A 21,365-nucleotide genomic window follows, 5' to 3' on the forward strand; every position below is an offset into this window, starting at 1 on the left:
ACCATTAATTTATCAAATATAAAAAAATATATAAATAAATAAATATAAAAAATAAAATAAATATGGATACAAGTGGAGTCAATATAATACACTCCCTAAGAAGTCGGAAGGGTTACATATTATAATAAAAAAGGGATCACAATAAAATCAATAAGCAAAACGTAACCATAGGTTAATTAAATATCCAAATATATATGCGTAAAGATTTGAACTCTAACTTAACGCTTTAGTAATGACAAATAAGCTAAAAGTTCAAACACATATCAAAACCTACTGACATATTGTCTGTCCCGGTGATTTATATTCGTAGTCAAAAAATAAATAAATAAATAAATAAATAAAATAAAATAAAATAAAAGAGATTTTAAAGTCAGGAAGTCTAGAAGTGAAAATGTTATCTATGGAATAAGCCTATATGAATCTTATACAGGGCTAATAATATATATAGAATTTGTATGGAAACCTTTTTTCATTAGTTTGAATAAGGAATATTTAATTTAACATAATTACATTTATTTACAATCATGCAGATTTCCATTATGAAACTAATATATTGTTCAATTTTGGTACTGTTTTTTTTCAGACATTCTTCTCATGTGGGTGGAGAATTAAAACAAAAAAATATCATTTGAAAATACTAAAGTCGTATTTAATTACAGCAAGTCACGTAACTCTTAGCTGGCTGAGAGCAATCTCCTGCCAAGTGACGACGTCATCATTGCCGTATCAGCATTTGTTCCTTTTAACCTCAATAATCTGCTTACACAGGCTTCATCTGTATGTGCCGTCTCCGCTTGCGAAGCAGATTGACTGGAGAAAGGAATGCTTAGCTCATGAACTTCACATGTGGTTCATAGGTCACGATGAGATACATAGCCATAATCTATTCTTATCCGCATTGCAATGCAACTTTAGTTAAGGAGTTGCAATCATTTTAAAATTAATAAACAAAATAAGCAAATAGAATTTCTATAACATCAAAATGAATTAAAAAAAATTTTCTGAACCTCATAGACAATTAGAAGTATCAAGTCATGGATATGAAATATTTACTTGCAACATTAGTTTATTACAATCCAAGTAAATCACATTCATGGGAAAATGTCACATTTTCTTGAAAAAAAAAACCCAAAGTTTATATAGAAATTAGTTACATAGTGGGTTTTTCGTTGCATCTCCTACCTATTAATAAAGTTTTAAAGGTTAACCTCAGAGGATGTGCGCGAGAAAATTGAATATGAAACTTTTGTTAGGGGCACATAGGATCAGATTTTATCACAACTTGATATCAGTTAGCATAGAGAAATACAGAATCATGATTAATATTCTCTTTGACTCTTATGTTGCCTGGCAATCTTACAAATAGCTCCGTTTTCCTCTTCTTTGTCTAGTAACTTACTACCAGTAATATCGAATTTTCTTTGGGATTCGTATTGATATCTGTTTATTTTTTATAATTATGGATATTTTTACAGTCATCATAGACCTGGATAGGTTCACTCATTGTTAATGCCATGGATAAAAAAGTTTGTACAGCTCTCTTTTGAATTCCATAAAATATCAGCGAATTCATGTGGGTTAAGTCTGGTCTAATGGCTTCCTCTCCCCCTGTATTTGGATGTCGTCTGAATTTACTTTGCCCTTGTGACAAATATAATTTCACTTGCAGGCTGATTAATGGAACCTGGTTACAGTATCCTGCAGTACGAGAGTTTCACATCGCAACTTCAAAAAATCGTTCGTCGCTGCGGACGACTACAGTCAAGTAACAACCGCCTACAATGTGAAAGGAATTTCTTGGACTTCTTCGACCGACACCCGTATCCCGTCGTTAATCTCGTTTTAATGCGGAACGCTCCGGCGGCTGTCGGAAATCGACTACAAAAGGGACATACTTCCGACAATTACGACACGAAGGATATTCAACTCTACTTTGCTGGCGAAGGACTCGTGCTGGGGGTGATTTTATTCATCGCGAACGTATTTGTGTAGCTTAGGATGCAGAGAACAAGTATGAGCGCAAAATAGAACGTTGGACCCGCCCAGGCAAATTTTCCCCTTGTTTTAAGCATTTGAAATTGGTCCTTTCATTTGGCTATAGGTGGTTGTCTGGAACTGTGTAATGGACGAAAAGTTGTTCGAACGCTAGTTAAATGTGTAGTAGTATAACCTCGGTCATGTATCCTATATAAAGTATCATGTATCCTATATAAAGTATCATGTATCCTATATATAAATGATCATAAATAACAGAATCGAAATATATTTTTGCGTGTACGCACTAGGAATCTATATATAAATGATCATAAATAACAGAATCGAAATATATCTTTGCGTGTACGCAATAGGAATCTATTTAAAGTGCACATATATTAATTATAATTATATGAATCCATATACATATGTATAAACAAATCAGGTAGCCTATAATCAATCTGTTACCTTTTATCTTACCAATAACTGCAGTTATATATGAGTTAGTATATGGATTAATGAATCAGATATATAACAGTTAGCATAAAAATCAACGAATCAATCAGCATAAACATTAATAATTTTATCAATTCATATATGAAATTTTATCAGTTAAAATATGATTTTTATCATGTTAATCTTTGTTCTATGCGATTATCAGAGTATATTAGTATTTTCTGTAGCATATGTATCTTAAAGAGATGAATGAAAAACTGTATCAGTATATATCACGTGATCACTATTATTTACGAATATTATATGCATATTATGTCTAATATTTTATTACTTGAATCTGTATTTGTGTACACCATGAATTTTTTTTTACTTATAAGTACTTCCTATTTATCTATATATATTCACATAGTGTCTGTATCACACTCCTATAAGTCAACTGCAAGTCAAGTTTGAGTAATATTCAGTGGTTGGTTTTGGTAGCTGACCGAGCTAATGTAAGTGTTTACATAATAAAAATATGGAATGTTAGTCCATATATATAAAAGACTAAAACTAAAGAGGTCAACCAGACTGCTTGCAGGAATGTGATCAGACTAGAGACGCTAAAGATGACGTATACAATAAAAGTAGGCTAAGATAACATGCCGTCACCTGTAGTCATTCAATTGTTTATAAACTTTAGTCCAAGCTTCCTGCTTGAGACAAACACCGTGACCTATAGCTCAAGTGGCCTACGTGATTAGTAACTATGTCATCTGATGGTATGTTCGTATATAACTATGTCATTGATTGTATGTTCATATGTTCGAGCTACTGTCTGTTCCTTTACGACTTGTAACCGAGATGGCAGCAAGCAGAATAGAGTTAGCTATCGTCATTAGAAGACCTGTACCTCTTTACCTAAGCTTTATCATGTAGAGAGAATAGAATTAGCCATCATTGGCAGAAGCGATCAAGCTATCGTCATTAGAAGACTTGTACAATCATACCTGATCTTCACCATGTAAAACTTCAGAAGAATATATATATTTTTATACTTCGTGTTTTCTACAAGAACCTCCTCACCGAATCATCTTTAACACATCGTCGTCATAACCAAAGAAGATAATACCGACTTCGTAAGTGATCTACAAACCCCAAGACACTCCATTGAATATGGAAGTGCAATACCAACCGACTTAGCGTAAGATTATCGCAAGTCTAACATAACCAACCAACTTAGCGTAAGATTATTGCAAGTCTAACATTACCTCATAGGGTGCCTTATTATACAAGGCAACAGCCCTAAAATATATATATATATATATATATATATATATATATATATATATATATATATATATATATATATATATATATGTATATATATATATATATATATATACTATATATATATATATATATATATATATATATGATGTGATAAGTTATTCATTATATATATATACTATATATATATATATTAACATGGGTGGGGGGAAGAACCCCCAGTATTCATAAGGTAAGCGTGGACACAAAACGGAAGGCAGACCCCTATCTCTCTCTCTCTCTCTCCAAGGAATCACCCTCTCTCTCTCTCTCTCTCTCTCTCTCATCTCTCTCATCCATCTCTCTCTCTCTCTCTCTCTCCACCTCTTTCTCTCCATTCTAACAGGTAATGAAAATGAGAGAGTTGCATCATAACATAACGTTTATTTACAAGAATAACTAAATCAATTAACTAAGTAATCCAGTCTTACAGACTAACTTAAAAACAACTCATTGTCAAGTCACCCAAAAGTCCACACCTCTCCCTGGGAACTCTGTCCCCCGGTATTCCAGATCCGTCTGTTCAAAGATACAGAACACATCTCGGTAAGTACACACACAAGTCTAAAGACAAAGTTAATAAAATGGAACATTCTTACAAGATATCAAACAAGCCATCCCTTTGGCTAAAGTAAAGGTAACACTTACCCACTCCCAACCGGAATATCACTCACTGATAAATAAAAACACTTTGGCATCTGCCATCATGGCTTCGCCTTCCTCCCCCGAATGTCTGTGCGAGACTTCCCATAGACTTGGCTAGTGATACATTATGAATAGAAGAGGCGCACACGCACATACGAACACACAGTTCGCTAGTGCCTCGCGGTTCTAGCTGCATCTAGTTTCCCAAAGGCACTTGAGAAGAGTTCATAAACTGTCGTACATTGACTTCCTGAATTAAGCACTTTTATCTCACGCCATCCCCTAGAATCTCATTGATCAGCTACCCTCAGGTCGTTACCTCTGCACTGTCCTCCACATTCCATAGGTCACAGAGAACGTACGAACAATATATTATTAATCAAAATCCCTATGTCTTACATATATATATATATATATATATATATATATATATATATATATATATATATATGTATATATGAATAACTTGATCACGAATTATATAAAACGTGATGCTATGTATAAATAAAGGTTTTTTTGCCACGAAGGAAAAAATGAAAAAGCGAGATAGCCAAAGTACTGTTCGGACCCTCAGTAAAGGGTCCGAACAGGACCGAAAGTACTTGGCTATCTCGCTTTTTCATTTTTTCCTTCGTGGCAAAAAACCTTTATTTATATGTATATATATATATATATATATATATATATATATATATATATATATATATATATATCCGGAGTTCGGTTCCTGGCTCGGCCAACGCGGAAATCAGAGGAATTTATTTCTGATGATAGAAATTCATTTCTCGAGATAGTTTGGTTCGGATCCTACAATAAGCTGTAGGTCCCGTTACTAGGTGACCAATTGGTTCCTAGCCACGTAAAAAATATCTAATCCTTCGAGCCAGCCCTAGGAGAGCTGTTAATCAGCTCAGTGGTCTGGTAAAACTAAGATATACTAAACTTTATATATATATATATATATAATAATATATAATATATACTGACTATATATACTATATATATTTCTTTAATTATTAATGATTTATTTAGGAATTGATTCATCATCCTCCTCTAATATCTTTACACTACTGTTGTAAGAGTGATTGGAACTGTGAAATAATTTTGTTGTGGACACAAGTGTGGCAGTGTAGCCAGTCCCTTGTTTTCACTTTGAGTATGGGAGTGCTGCCCTGAATCTTTCGTCTGGTTTTTGGTAACACTAAAAGACACATGTAAGAATCACGAATGCTTTCGTGTGAGGACGTCAACCTGTCCACTCTTCGTTTTGGCTATTTTACCAGATTGTTAATACAAATGATTATCTATCCCTTGCAAGGGATCTAATCTAGGGATCTAGTCCAGGAATCTAGTCCAGGGATCTAGTCCAGGAGTTCTGAAGACTAGGTAAATTAATAAAGTCCAGGAGTCTAGGCCTAGAAGAAATTTGGCATGATGTAATGAGTAATAAAGAAACAAGCTGAATACCATGAATTTTCTTCAATACCCTAAAATGGAAATCAGCACTTCAATTACCTCCCAGTGGGAAGACAATCACTTGGGCCTCATCAGTAATAAAGACCCAATACCCAAAACAAAAGGAATAAATCAGTAATAGCAGGTAGGACAGGCCTACCCTAATTCCCAGGCAGCGTAAACGTCAGTCTTCATACCCACCGTGTCAACTATGTAACAGTACCATTCTCTGACCCCTGTCTCCAGGCAAGAAGACTGACAACAGTACAAATGTATACTAATAGTATTCTTATTCTCATATCTTAATGTCGTGGTGAGGGAAAAATCCTCCCTTAACATTTGGTGGCAGCTGTGTTGGATCTGTAGTCCAATGCTATGGATCCAGACCCACTGTGCCTATACATTATGTAGGTCACTTATAATGTTTTGTCGTATGGTATGCATTTCTTTATGCAATATTGTTGATTTTTATCTGAGTAAGGTCATGACTTGTTTACATGCATATTCATTGTTTCTGTAGGGATGGATTGTATGGTATTGTCTCTTAATGTAGTTTACATTTTATTATTTAATTGTATATAAGTGTTTGAAGTATTGTAACAATGACTACTGGTAATGATGAATCATATACAGTAATACTTTGGGTTACGAACCGATTAGTATACGAATTTTTTAACTTACGAAGTGACGACCTCATTCTGGAATACGAATTTCGCTTGGAATACGAATGCGCGAATTTCCATCATGGGAGGCCGCCTGATTTGTTTACATCGGATGAGCGTGGGATCTGCGAACGCATTTTTTTTCGGCCAAAACTTAACGCCTGCTTTGTTTACATCGGATGAGCGGGGTGTGGGATCTGCGAACGCATTTTTTGTTTTTTCGGCCAAAACTTAACGAGGGTCACGTGACTTCCTCCTACGCATCCCTTGACCCTTTTTAAACCATAACTCTTTCAATATCTCGCTGGCGGTAAGATTGAACGCATCTGTCCGTGATACGCTCTCAAATTTGCTTAGTGATTTGCGCACGTGTTGTGTTTCCGTAATAGTGCTTATACATTACTATTACCCAAATACTAAAGACAATGGCTCCCAAGATGACGAAGGCAAGCAGCAAGAAGGAAGCATAAGAAAGAAGGAGATGATTACAGTCGAAATGGAGAAGGAAATTATCCAATGCATGATAAAGGCGAGTGCGTGAAAGACATTGCAGCATTCTTCAAGCGGTCCGCAATCAACGATCTGCACTATTTTGAAGAAAAAGGAAGAAATTAAAGCCAGTAAAGCATCAAAAGGTGTCACAGTATTGACGAAACAACGGCCTTATATTCTCGACGATGTAGAAAATTTGCTCATAGAAAAATATTTTTTCAAAATTGTGAAAGACAACATAGTGTTGCGTAAGCGTAAAATTAGTGATCGTAGTGAACGGTGCTCTCTAGAAAGAACCAGAAAGTCTTCCAGAAGTGTTCACGGAGGGAGATTTCCCCCCCAAGCCCTAACCCTCTCCTCCTCACCCTTCCCCTCCTCCCGTCTCCGTCAAGCCAGCAGCCACACTCGCCAAAGGTAAAGTTCAGGTTTTACTGTGCATGCATATTAAATCTAGTGTTTATATTTAATTTCATTCTTCAATTTTATAATTTTATGTAATTCCTACACGAATTTTCAACCTTAGTGAACAAAAATAAATGGAAAAATATGAATTGAAATGGTTATTCATGTCGGGTGGAACGCATTATTTGCTTTTTATAACATTCTTATGGGAAAATCCATTTGGGTTACGAATTTTTTAGGTTACGAAGCAGGTTCTGGAACGGATTAAATTCGTAACCCAAGGTATTACTGTATTGATCTAATTCAATTAGAACAAGAAACACAACAAACATTACAGACAGTTAAGAGCTTCACTCAATCCTACCAGGACGTTTGGTCTCAAGTGGGAGATTTAACAAATCAAATCAAGGACTTGGACCAGAAGTTGGTTGACATACAGGGGACAATACAACACTTAACACCCAAACATAATAACACTCAACCATCCATAATGTCTACACCACATATGTCTCACATTCCAAGTAATCCATTCTCATGTGACAACCTCAGTACCATAACAGAAACCCCACAATACATCCCCCCAATACCGCCTCGTACAAATACTAAGTACCCACCACAAAACATAACTACTATCACAAGTACAGTGCCCTTAATACCCATAAATGTCTCATCAACACCACCTAACCCTGCAGTGGTAGTACAACCTCCTACACAACCATCCACACCTATACCTAATCCATCATCAGGTAACTCTTATCAAAACCCTCATACCCATCAGTCAAACCCATTCATTTTGCAGCAAGGTCAACAGACTGTAATAACCAATCCTTTCCTTGGACCACAGCCTACTTATCCCTTTACTAATACCAATCCATTCCTTCATTCAATAAACACTCTAGTAGCAATTCCTCAGAGTGTACCAGTGTTAAAGCCGAAAGATGTAGCCCTTCTCAAACTTTCTGAACTCAAGGGAGTTCTTGCTGACAACAGACTTAATACTTTTTTTAGACAAGTAGAGTCATGCACTAGCTCAGATGACAGGAGAATAGAAGTGGCAATGGCCCAGGCTGAACCGGATATAGCTACATTCTTAACAGCAGCGTTAGTAAAACAGGGTAATAATCTACCTTGGGATGAGATTAAGAAACTTATGAAGAAGCAGTTTATTGGCTCAGCCACTCTGTTACAGGCATGGCAAGAGATTACTGCCATGACTTACTATTTTGATGAACCTCCTAGTTCCTTTATTAATAAATTACAGTGTAAAATCTCAGCTTTAACTTTGAAATTCCCCAATGATCCAATTCCAACATAAGATAAATTCCTTAAGACAAAGGTTTATAAGGGATTGAATTCACAGGCCCAAGCCAAACTAGTCGATTTCTTAGCAGACCATATTCCGTTGGAAAATTTCATGACATGGGCCGAAGAAGAATATTATAGGGCTCAAGGAATGAATAGTAGTAATGGGAATAGAGTCTTGCCAATTTCAGGCACGGGGAATCCTCATTCGTCAACCCCAGTAACAGGTGTTCAACAGGGGGAAATATAAAGAAGTGAGCTAGATCATTTAAGAAAGAACCTTGAAGAGTTAAATAAAAAAACTGGAGAAAGTAAACATGACGAAACAAAAGAGTAATAGTAAATATTGTGCCTTTTGCAGAGTGACTGACCATAATCTGTCTGATTGTCCTCTTGATCCTCCAAAGGGAGTTTGTTTTGATTGTTTCCAACAAAATAGTAGGAGAGGTCATGTAGGATGTCCAGGAAAAGTAGATATAAAATGACTAGGGAGTCTGGCACGAGCTCCTACTATCAGTTTGGTGGTTAATGATAACATGATTGAAGCCTTGGTTGATACAGGTAGCTGTGCCAGTATAGTTAAGAAATCCTTTGTGGAAAGCTTAGGTTTGAAGCCTGCCAAGATGAGAAATTTACCAAGGTTAACGGGAGTCACCCAGGCAGTTGTACCAGTACTAGGATCTGTTTATTTAGATGTTCATAGTGGCACTAGAGTTGTTACTCACTTATTTTTTATTGTGCCAGACCACTTGTTAGATACAGAAATTCTATTGGGCGCAGATTTGCTTGGGGTTGCTCGTCTAACTTGGGATCGTAAAAAAGGTATAGTAATTTGGGATAATATTACATATCATGTGCGGCTTCTTAAACTGAGACCTTCCACAAGGAGAATTAAGAATCTCAAAACTATTCAGCCATTAAGCCGTGGAGTAGATGAGATAAGATTAAAGAAAAAAATTATCCTACCTCCCTCTTCTGCAGGTATTTATGCTGTGTCTGTAAATGACATAAAAGATACAATACTCGAATATACCTCAGAATTAAAAGCCTATGGTGCTACTAAGGCTTTGTGCCTTAAAGTCACTGATAATCAGGAAGTACATATACCTCTCATAAATAGTACAAAGGGTGTAGTTAAGTTGAAAATAGGAACACTGATAGGTACTTATAATAAGATTGATGAAAGGGACATCATTTCAGTAGCTCCCACATGTCGAAAGATTGAAATTAGGAATGAGCTGATCCCTGAAAGCATGCGTGTTGTACCAGAACAAGGATGCAGTAGAGAGAAAAAGCTAGAAAATTTGATTGCACAGCAAGATTGGTCACATTTATATGATGAACAGCAGGCCCAATTAAAGAATCTAGTCATGGAAAATCACCAAGTTTTCATAGTGGAGAGTAATGAAATAGGAAAATTCAAAGGAGTTCAGGGACATATTAATGTCAGTGATTCTGAACCAGTTAGGTCACCCATGTATAGATACCCTGAGAAAGCCAAGCAGCTTATTGCAAATATGTTGGAGGATATGGAAGCTAAAGATATAATTGAGCCATCCACAGCTGCATGGTTAAGTCTCCTTATATAGGTTTAAGAGGTTACCATTTGGGTTGAGTTGCAGCCCAGCTATATTTTCATGGGTAATAGGTAATATCTTGGCTCCATTACTAAAAAAGGGATACATAAAGAATTATTTAGATGATATTGTAGTATGGGCACCCAGCTTGGAAGAATTAATTGAGAGATTAGAAGAGCTGTTCAAATTATTTAGTGAAAAGGGTGTGAAATTAAACATCAAGAAGTGTCAGTTTGTGCAAAAAGAGATCAAATTTCTTGGCCATATAATATCCAAAGAAGGATGCAAGCCTTGTCCTGACAACATAAGTGCCATCAGAGATATGAAAGCTCCTGCTGATGTCAAAGAAACTAGAAGATTTTTAAGAATGTGCGGATTTTATCGCAAGCACATACAAAATTTTGCTAAAATTGCTGTCCCCTTAACCAATCTTTTAAGAATGAAAGAGCCATTTGCATGGACACCAGAGTGTCAGTCTAGTTTTGAGCAGTTGAAACAGCTCCTTATGACAGCTCCTTTGCTCATAAAAGCAGACATGACAAAACCTTTTCAGTTATTCACAGATGCCAGTCTGAATCATGTAGGTGCAGTGCTGATGCAGGAGAGTGATGGCCTTTTGAAACCTGTTGGATACTTTTCAAAGAAATTGAAGCCTGTAGAACAGAGATATTCTTCTACTGATAGGGAAGCCTTGGCTATTGTGTTAGCATGTAGGCGGTTTCATCATTTTCTTTGGGGTACCATGTTTACAATCCACACAGACCATCAACCTCTTGTGTCAGTATTCAAAAGAAAGACAAAGTCACCTAGGATGAATAGATGGATTATTGAAATGCAAGATTATCGCTTCAAAGTTGTGTATAGGCCAGGAAAGCACAATGAGGTAGCTGATCAGTTAAGTAGGCCAGTTAGGGCAATCTTTCATAATAATCAAGACAATTATCTTGGGTTGAGTAAGGAAGAATACAAGGCTAAGCAGGTAGGTGAAACAAGATGGGGTGAGTTGATTGCATACTTAGAAGGAGGAAAATTGCCTAGGAAGAAGTTTCCCAGAGCGTTCATCCATCAGTTTATGCTGTATGAAGGCTTGTTATATCTGAGTGCTGACAAGCATGACAATAGTATTCAGTTAAGACTTGTGGTACTGCAGGAGTTTAGGAAAGCTGCTTTGAAGTTTGGTCATGAGTCTGTTGTTAGTCATTTAGGGAGAAGGAAAATTATTGATGCTCTGGAGACTTATTTCTATTGGCCTTCACTTAGATCTGAAGTGGTTAAGTTTGTTAAAGAATGCATTACATGTCAGGTTCATAAAGACAGTCCATCCTTACAGCAGAAATTCCAAGAACTCCCACCAGTACATAAACCCTTGGAGCGTATCAGTATTGATTTGACAGATATGATGTCTGGTGCAAATGGGTACCGTTACGTGCTTACAGTGATTGATCATTATTCATGCTTTGTGAAGTTTTACCCACTGAGACAGGAATAAGACTACAGAAGTGGCCAGTAAGAATTTTCAGAAATATTTAAATGATTTTGGAATTCCAGGGTGTGTAATTCTTGACAATGGTGCTGAATTCACATCACAACAGTTTAGAGATCTTTGCCAAAAGCACAACATAAACACTGGTTTCATCACACCATACCATCCTGAAGGCAACAGCATATCAGAAAGAATGCATAGGACTATGAAGACCCTGTTAAATGTCATGTGTCAGGGTCATCCTTATCATTGGCCAACCTATTTAGGTGAGACCCAACGAGTCCTTAATTGTGCTGTCCACGCAACAACAGGTGAACAGCCACATTATGTCTTCTTTAGCAGGAGACCTGCTAAACAAATTATAACTACATTGCCATCAATTGATGATGAAGTGAGTGATTCTGATATCACCAAAGCTCATGAGATAATCCAAAAGACCCACTTAGAGAGGTCAAAAACATTTTTAAGTATAGCTAACCAAGCGAGTGAATACGAGTGTTGAAAAGAATTCATTAGTCTGGGTCAGAAATGAGACTCAAATACCTGGTACTAGTCGAAAGTTGAATGTTAAGTGGCTCGGACCCTATAGAGTGGTAGAAGTTGTGCAAGATGGATCCACTTATGTGTTGAAAAATTTGTTTGATGATACAATCGTAGAACGAGCTGCTAATAAACTAAAGCCATTCCATGGTGATGAAGAATGGTTAGTTACCATGAACGAGCACTCTGAAAATGTGCCTGATATAGTAACTGAAGGAGTTCGTACAAGAGGTGCTAGGAATATTGTGCCTCCCTCACGTCTCATTGAAGAGATATAGACTCTGTGTCATTATGTACAGTACTGTAATTTTGTACGTTTTGTGTATTCTCTTTGTTTGTTTGAGATTGATGAAAATATAATTTTTTCTGTTCGCAGTGGCCAGTAATGTGAAAACTTTGTAGTATTGAGGTAATGAACAAAGGTATAATGTAAAACATTTTGTACAAGAATTCCCATAGTGCCCTGGTTGGGAATGCGATTGTGGTCTTATGGGTCTTGTCTTATAGGAAATTGTCAGAGTTTTGCTCTTGTAGTACTGGTTTGGTACATCTTAGAGGATAGAGTACACCACTTTCCAAACCCCTTTGAGATTCAAGTTTAGAGTCGTTTCTAGCCAATAGCTCTGGTGAGTTTGATAATCATTAGGACGCCTCAATAGGAGTAAATTCTGTCTTCACATGTGAAGAACTCTTTTGCTGCAAAGTGGTGTGACATCCTGCGTAAGTGGAGTCAATCTAACCCCAGTATTAGGCTAGACAAAGCTATTAGGAAAGCTGTGTATTGAACGCACACCTATAGGGTAGTGTCCCCATTTAGTACTCAAGTATAACCTTGTGTTATGTTGTTGCAAGAGCCCCTTTAGTCTCTAGTTGAGATCGTTGCTTGTTTCTACTGTACAAGACCTATTTTCCACAGTTGCAGACCCATCTAAGGAGCTGTTTGGTTCCATTAGGAAAAGTTGTCTTTGATATTAGAGTGGACATGAATCAATTCTTCCCCGAGGGAAAAGCTTTGTAATGGGAAAAATATAACTTTAATTATTAATGATTTATTTAGGAATTGATTCATCATCCTCCTCTAATATCTTTACACTACTGTTGTAAGAGTAATTGGAACTGTGAAATGTTTTTGTTGTGGACACGAATGTGGCAGTGTAGGCAGTACCTTGTTTTGTTTATCTTTCCCTTTGAGTATGGGAGTGCTGCCCTGAACCTTTCGTCTGCTTTTGGTAACACTAAAAGACATATGTAAGAATCATGAATGCTTTCGTGTGCGGACGTCAACCTGTCCGCTTTTCGTTTTTGCTATTTTACCAGATTGTTAATACAAATGATTATCTATCCTTTGCAAGGGATCTAATCCAGGGATCTAGTCCAGGAATCTAGTCCAGGGATCTAGTCCAGGAGTTCTGAAGACTAGGTAAATTAATCAAGTCCAGGAGACTAGGCCTGGGAGAAATTTGGTATGATGTAATGAGTAATAAAGAAACAAGCTGAATACCAAGAATTTTCTTCAATACCCCTAAAATGGAAATCAGCACTTCAATTACCTCCCAGTGGGAAGACATCACCTGGCCTCATCAGTAATAAGACCCAATACACACAAGGAATATCATGTAATAGCAGGTAGGACAGGCTTACCCTAATTCCCAGGCAGCGTCAACGTCAGTCTTCATACCCACCGTGTCAACTATGACACAGTACCATTCTCCGACCCCTGTCTCCAGGCAAGAAGACTGACAACAGTACATATGTATACTAATAGTATTCTTATTCTCGTATCTTAATGTCGTGGTGGGGGAAAAGTCCTCCTGTGACATATATATAGATATTATATATGTATATATATATGCAAGAGAGAACTGATCTAGAGGGACTTACACATGAGGAGGAAATAATCTCATAACACTTTGAACACCCGAATGTCCCCATGCGTTGATATGGCCCCAATTAATTCTATTCTTAGTTCATGAGCAGGCTTCTCAACCATATCTTTCCCTTTTATATACAGATAACTTAGTCTAAAGCGTATCCATTATGATTTCAATTCCTTTTACTGTACCTCCCTTCATATCCTCTTTCTTCCATCTTGCTATCCACCCTCTCCTAGCAATTGTTGCATTGTGCAACTGCGAGGTTTTCCTCCTGTTACACCTTTGGAACCCTTCTATTCTCAGTTTCCGTTTCAGCGCTGCATGGCCTCATAGGTCCCAGTGCTGGGCCTTTAGTGTAAATTTCACTTTCCACATTCCATTCCATTCCATTCCATTATGATTTCAAACTGACATTTCACCTCTTCAAGATAGTGACTGCCTTCATTTCCAATTATCTGTTTCTTAGATTTGTCATCTGGTTGAATTTTCAGTCAGTGACATCTACTTTCTTTTAACTTTCTTATCACTCATTCTTTTCCAACTGCTAACCTTTTTCATTTATTGCTAAAAAAATTTAACTTATGTTCTCAAATTGTATGATTATCAAGCCCAGGGTCTACTAGAATATGTGTGAGATACTAATGGAAACTGCAAAGGCGACTGTTGATGGTAACTGTCCTGACTTGAATGGAGATAACATTCAAAATGGATTTTAACATGAGCCCAAGCATCGATTGAGTGCTCAAGTATAGAAAGATGTTCGAGGGTAACTGACATGACTTGAAATGAGGTGTGGCAAGAAAATGATATTTGGCGTGAGTTCATTAAGGTCTCGTGAATCCCTTGAAATCAAGCACTGTAAGTACAGCAATACTTTTTTCAGTTCTGTCACATTTTCCATTTATTTCATGATAGCCATTGAAGTGCCTGGGTCTGTCCCCGGAGGTGTTTATACAGACCTCATGGCAGCCGGTATACTGTCTGAAGGAGACTTCTATTACCGATTCAACGACCTCAACTATCGATGGGTGGCAAAAGAGGATTGGTCGTACTCAACAACATTTGAAGGTGAGCCGATTTCCCACTAAACATTCGTTCTCCTTGCAAGATTCATTATCTTTCTTTCACGTTAATGACAAATCTCAGCAAAATTTCAAGGGGAATTTGGCTTGAGGATACTTTTGGGGACACATGGGATGAGGATCCAGGGGTAAAGGACCCTGGTAAGGCTAAGAAATGCTAGGGTAGGTTAGGAAAACCAGCTTATTTTAGAAGATATGTCATATCAGTGCCCTATGGACAGTGGACCTGATGGAGATTATATGGTGCAGCCATTTGCTCCTATTGAATATAGCCCTTGATATGGCTGAGGTTAGGATTTGATGTATACTTGACTTTAAAACATAAGTAACCTTGCAGTACCTGTCTTACCTAAGGTAAAAATAAATATCTTGCTGGGGACATCGCACGCTCTTAGTTGATTTTGTAATTACAGCAGAACAGCTAAGATTGAAATAAACCCCATCCTTTGGTGCTTCTATGACTACTGTGTATCAACACATAATACCATAGAAAAGCAAACATAATAATTCAATGACAATTTTCCATGAAATATAATTCATACCATGAATATTATCTATTGCATGTTTTCTCATTGGCCAGTCGATCCAGAGATGGCTCAACACCAGCAGGTTGTCCTCATCTTTGATGGCCTGGACACAGCAGCCAAAGTTGTCGTCAATGGTGTCGTTGTGGGTGAAGCCAACAACATGTTCGTCAGATACGTGTTTGATATAAAAGAACAGATACAGGTCAGTTTCTGAAGCTCAGTACCAAACAAGTAACTGGAGCTATACATAGTATGTATTCACAGATAGTTGTACATTTCTTTGGCTGTTAAGTGTAGATGACTGTTTTCTACAATCTGGAAACTCACAGAATTATATCAATTTTTAAACTCCTTGTTTGATTACAGAGAAGGTGATATACATAATTGTGTTTTGTTCTTCTTCACAATTTGTTATATTTGCATTTTTTTATCAGTATCATGATTATTTTCGTAAACTATGATAGTAAAAACTTCAAATTAAAGAATGATTTCGTCAGACAAGGAGGTTTCAAAATCCATGAGACTACGAAGTTTTCATAGATTAAATCCATAACTTATTTTTATTTTTGGACACATTCATATGGAAGAAGCCAAAACAATTTTCTGAACAGTTCAATGCCTATGGCTAGTTATTCATGCTCAGATTTACCTGTCAGTTCACCTGTGACCATTTGACGGAATATTGTCCACATAAAATGAGAACTGTCAGTCGGACTGTTAGCTCTAGGTCATCATCCTCATTTCTCGCCTTGCCTTCATTGTGGCCGCACTACATGACACTGAAGGAAACTCCGCTTGCTTTGGAGGAGGTGGAACAATATAGACTAGCTGCTGCAGCAATTCATTTAATAATAGGAAAGAACAAAAAGGTGTAAAGGACTTACCACCTGTTAAAGAGATATGTATATTCTCATGCAGTATTAGTGAGTAAGGTTAAATTAGAACTGAGTGTTGGTTTAGTTATTTAAGGAATGGATAGTGAAGCCTACTTTGACTTAGTAACCTTTCATAAAAAGGCAGAACACTGCCCTAGGCCTATACCAAATTGTATTTATCACAGAAATATTTATTTTCATTATATGATTTGTACTCAAAATGGTCAACAAATAGCACTGCAAGGTCTAACAATGAAAATAATTAGGCTTAACTCTGGATAGGTTTCACTATTTTGGTACCCCTCTAAAGGTGTGTGGGGTCGAGCTCGACCCGAGCACCCAGAAAAATTTGTGAAAATTCAAAAACTGTAGCTATGCTGTACATTTTAATTTCTTAAATCAATTTCATCATTGCCAAATACTACTGAGAAGATAAATCATGCCCATCTACAAATTAAATATTTATTACAAATATATTAAAAAAAATAAGTACACAAAAAAATAATTCACGAAAATATTTACAAAAAATACAAAATATGTTATATACACACAAAAATTGAGGGAATGCTTCCTAAAACTACTAATTACAATATGTGACTGCCAGAAAAGAGGTCAAAATCTGAAAAGAGAAAAAAAGGGTAAGTTTTTTTGGCCAAAAAAAATAAGCCAAAATTTCACAAATTTTTTTTGGTACCTAATTGAAATAGGTAGTGGCTAATTTTTTTTTATAAAATAAACTCATATTATCCTAGAACGGCATTATATGAAATGATTGCACTAAAGATGTAATTTACTGTTATATCAGAAATGTTATTCTCTCTCTCTCTCTCTCTCTCTCTCTCTCTCTCTCTCTCTCTCTCTCTCTCAAACAATAATTCACGAAAATATGTACAAAAAATACAAAATATGCTATATACACACAAAAATTGAGGGAATCCTTCCTAAAACTACTATTTACAATATGTGACTACCAGAAAAGGTGTCGGACCCATAGAGGTCAAAATCAGAAAAGAGAAAAAATTGGGTATGTTTTTTTGGCCAAAATATTGTCAAAATTTCACGAATTATTTTGGTACCTAAATGAAATAGGAAGTGGCTAATTTTTTTATAGAATAAATTCATATTATCCTAGAACAGAATTATGTAAAAAGATCTGCACTAAGATGTAATTTACTGTCGCTTAGACTCTCTCCAGGGGCACTTTGGTGGTCACTGTACATGTATGGAGGCAGTTCTCCTTTCTACAAATATCTTGATTTCTTAATATCATAGGTATAGAATAAATTGGTGAGCTAGGAAATATGAAACAAAGCATAACAGAGTAAGTTGGACGAGTGAGAAAATAAACAATCGTATACAGACAGATCTCTCTCTCTCTCTCTCTCTCTCTCTCTCTCTCACACACACAAATTAATAGATAGGACACAATGACTGAATATTGATTGAATATGATATGGCAAAGTTTTGGCCTGACTGTAGTTTTGAGTGACTTTGACACTGACTTGCAAGTCATTCCTGGTCATCTCACAGCCATGGATAGACATCAACTTCACAGCCGAGAAAAGGCAATTGTATACAAAATAAATAGGTATTTTCTAGAGGAAAAGGCGAATGGAGGGCCTTATTATCTCAGAAAAATGCTCTCGCTCAGACAGCTGTAAGATTTAGAAGAGAGATCGAGAGCAAGGCCGAATAGGAAGAAGATTAAAGTACCTGGGAATGAAAAACCCCTACAATCTTATAATTATAGCCTCGGGTTTGTCTCAAAGACATTCAAAGGTCTGTTACACACAGGTCAGTTGTTGCTTTTGTAAAACTGGCAACAAGGCAGATCTTTAAACGCCACACCAGAGAGCTCTCGTCGTGGTGGCAAGGCTATAGTGAGTAGACTGACTCCACCCACAAACTGTCGTCTACACTTAAGTTTCAACATCATTTTCGATGAACTGACAGGTGTACAGACAGGTAAACATGATCATGAATATCCAGCCTGTCTCTAATTTATTTATTCATAATCTTTTTTTTCAACAAATGAAGAACCTACTCTGCGGATCTTTATTTTTTATATCCCAAATACCTTTAGCTTTGTTCCATACAGGAGAATTATCATAGCCCAAAGACTGCTTAACTTCTTGATATCCTGCAAGGAAACAGAATTTAGGAGGATTATCTGGCGAAATATTAAACGCATATATAATGAGAATGGTGCCAACAGATATAATTTAATAATTTTATTAAGTGAATTGCAGAGGGCTTCTGAGATAATGTCCAAATCTTTTTGTTAAAATTCAAACCAAGATTGCTTATTTTACTCATCAAATCATAGCTCATGTTACTGAAATAATGATATTAATAGTTTACGGAAAAGACAAAAGCAGAGCCGAGATAGGTTACTGAACATAATGAAGCTTACTCTCCCACCAACAGGAGTCAAATGTGGTAGACCTCGAGATCAGATTCGAATCGCCCTTGACCTATTCTACTCGAGCCTTTGAGGACCAACTTAAGGACTACCTAGTGCCGCCCAAATGTGTTCCAAAGGAGTACCAAGGGGAGTGCCATGCTAATCACATCCGGAAGATGCAGGCCTCTTTTTCCTGGGACTGGGGACCGGCTTTTCCTAATATGGGAATATGGTGAGATGGTTCTCTCGTTTTCCACACGCACTCTCATTCTCTTCCTCCCTTTGCCTGCAAAGATGAACGTAAGTCATCTTGCTGTTTGGCGCACATCTTCTCTCTCTCTCTCTCTCTCTCTCTCTCTCTCTCTCTTTACACAAATGTAAGTGTCATTTCTAGGGGTATTTGCTGAAACATGTTTGAATATAGCAAGCAAACTCACTCGCATATTCTCTAGGGTATTCACTTAGTCATACATAGACAGTCACACGTGAGCAGAGGCATAGGAGATTTTATCAAGGAACGAATATATTGTCAAAATATTTTCACTTGCATATAAAAGCATTCAAACATTACTTTTTGAGATGTGAATGCACATTTATATAAGTTAAAGGTTTAGTAATGTTTCTTTGATATATCAACTTTGCCTAAGAACTGGTGGGTTGTTTAAGTTTTTATGAATACTTGGTAAATACTGTAAGACCGTTGAGGGCTTAGTTGCTGAATTGGGCAAGAGGAGCATGCAAACATTACTAGAACGTATAAAATCAATGTTAATGTAATAATAATGTCATTGTACTCTGTAGGAAGCACTGGAAGCTTGCAGGCTTTGACACCCTCAAGATAAGTGACATTTTGTTCACTGCTACACCAACAGAGGAGCTTCCTGCTAAGCCTGACTTCAGTCTGAGACCTGGATGGAATGTCACGCTAGAAGTATCATATCTTTGTTCATTCTTTTACTATTACCATCTTACCATTATATTTCCTTATCATTATTATTATTATTATTTGCTTAATGCAGATAAAATCTGTTAAAATTACTATTTCCTTAGTTGAAATCACTGCCAAAATCCTGTTCTCAGATTGTTAAAGAGCAGATTGGGTGTTCTGTGAGAAGTGACATGAGAATGACAAGTTTGGCACTGAACTATGCTCTTTACGCCTGAGAAATGACTGTTCACCAAGTTTGTAATGTCAGGGTTATATACTTTTGAGTTGATATTAATAAAGCATCCACAGGTTTTTATAAAAAAAAAAAAAAAAAAAAAAAACGATAAAATAATAACGGCGTAGAACTTTTTACTCATAAATCATTCAATTATACATTCAAATGCATAAGCATAAATACACCTTAGCATTATTTCCAGCATATGTAAGATATTTTGCAATATGAAAAAAGTCTACACATTATTATCACAAAATTAATGTGCGGGTACGGTATTATTATTTAATCATGAAAGTATTAAAGTTAAAGTTGTCCATTTCTACCCTTTTTTCATCAGATTTTGCTGAAATTTGTGAGTTATACTACCTCAGGGGTCATTATTTTTCCATAGATTTTTGACAGTGACCAAATTGCAAAGGACATGTCAGTTTAAAGGATTAATTGTTCATACACGAAACTAAACCTTGGTCTTTACGTATGGGGAAACTCTCGAGGCATAAGCTGCATCCGGTTTAAAGATAGAACAATGTAGGTGCCATGAAAGCATTACCCAGTTATCTTTCAAACTGTTGTGCTCCCTTTTCTAGCTTAGAAGCCGGTTCTTTACTCACTTCCTGTTCATTCTTCACCTTGGCGTTCAGGATTTTTTTTATTGTGTTTCTGTCATATATTTGTTAATATCTGTGTGTTATTTCCTTTGTATCTGCATTTCAGATGCAAACCCATGAATCATCTAAGAAGACTAGTCCTTAGAGGAAAATTAATATTTTGGGGTAGGTAACAACCCTTGTTTTTATGTAAGTAACTTACCAAGGAATGACATAGCTTTAGTTTCTAACTAGTATGACAAATTAAATTCAATTTTTGCAATAGCGATTCTGATGTTTAGTGTAGGTAACTAGTCCAGCTCACTAACAAACATATTAAGAACGATTCAGCAGACCACCACATTCTGTTTCTGTCGTCCTCTCTGTAAACATTGGATATTTGCAGAAGTTTTTATTCATCTCATTGATGTATTATCTATCACTGATTCCGAGTAACCTTCAAGCCTATAACTTTCAGGATCATATTTTTCTCACGGCTCTGAATAAATTATGAACTACGTTAGTAGCTGTCCAAACACTTACTTTTGGAAGAGAAG

At 36.5% G+C, this 21,365-nt stretch overlaps 1 protein-coding gene across 3 annotated transcripts in view; it reads left to right on the forward strand.

Annotated features, from left to right (window-relative positions):
* LOC135201634 (beta-mannosidase-like) overlaps positions 1 to 21,365 on the forward strand; it is a 103,406-nt gene that overhangs the window by 43,302 nt on the left and 38,739 nt on the right. For all 3 annotated transcript variants that reach the window (XM_064230702.1, XM_064230701.1, XM_064230703.1), the window contains 4 exons: positions 15,086 to 15,238; positions 15,833 to 15,981; positions 19,082 to 19,290; positions 19,860 to 19,989. In XM_064230702.1, the coding sequence (XP_064086772.1) occupies positions 15,086 to 15,238; positions 15,833 to 15,981; positions 19,082 to 19,290; positions 19,860 to 19,989 (641 nt within the window). The remainder of the gene's footprint in view (positions 1 to 15,085; positions 15,239 to 15,832; positions 15,982 to 19,081; positions 19,291 to 19,859; positions 19,990 to 21,365) is intronic.

This window comes from Macrobrachium nipponense, chromosome 28 (assembly GCF_015104395.2).
Source record: "Macrobrachium nipponense isolate FS-2020 chromosome 28, ASM1510439v2, whole genome shotgun sequence".
In the NCBI taxonomy this organism is placed as follows: domain Eukaryota; kingdom Metazoa; phylum Arthropoda; class Malacostraca; order Decapoda; family Palaemonidae; genus Macrobrachium; species Macrobrachium nipponense.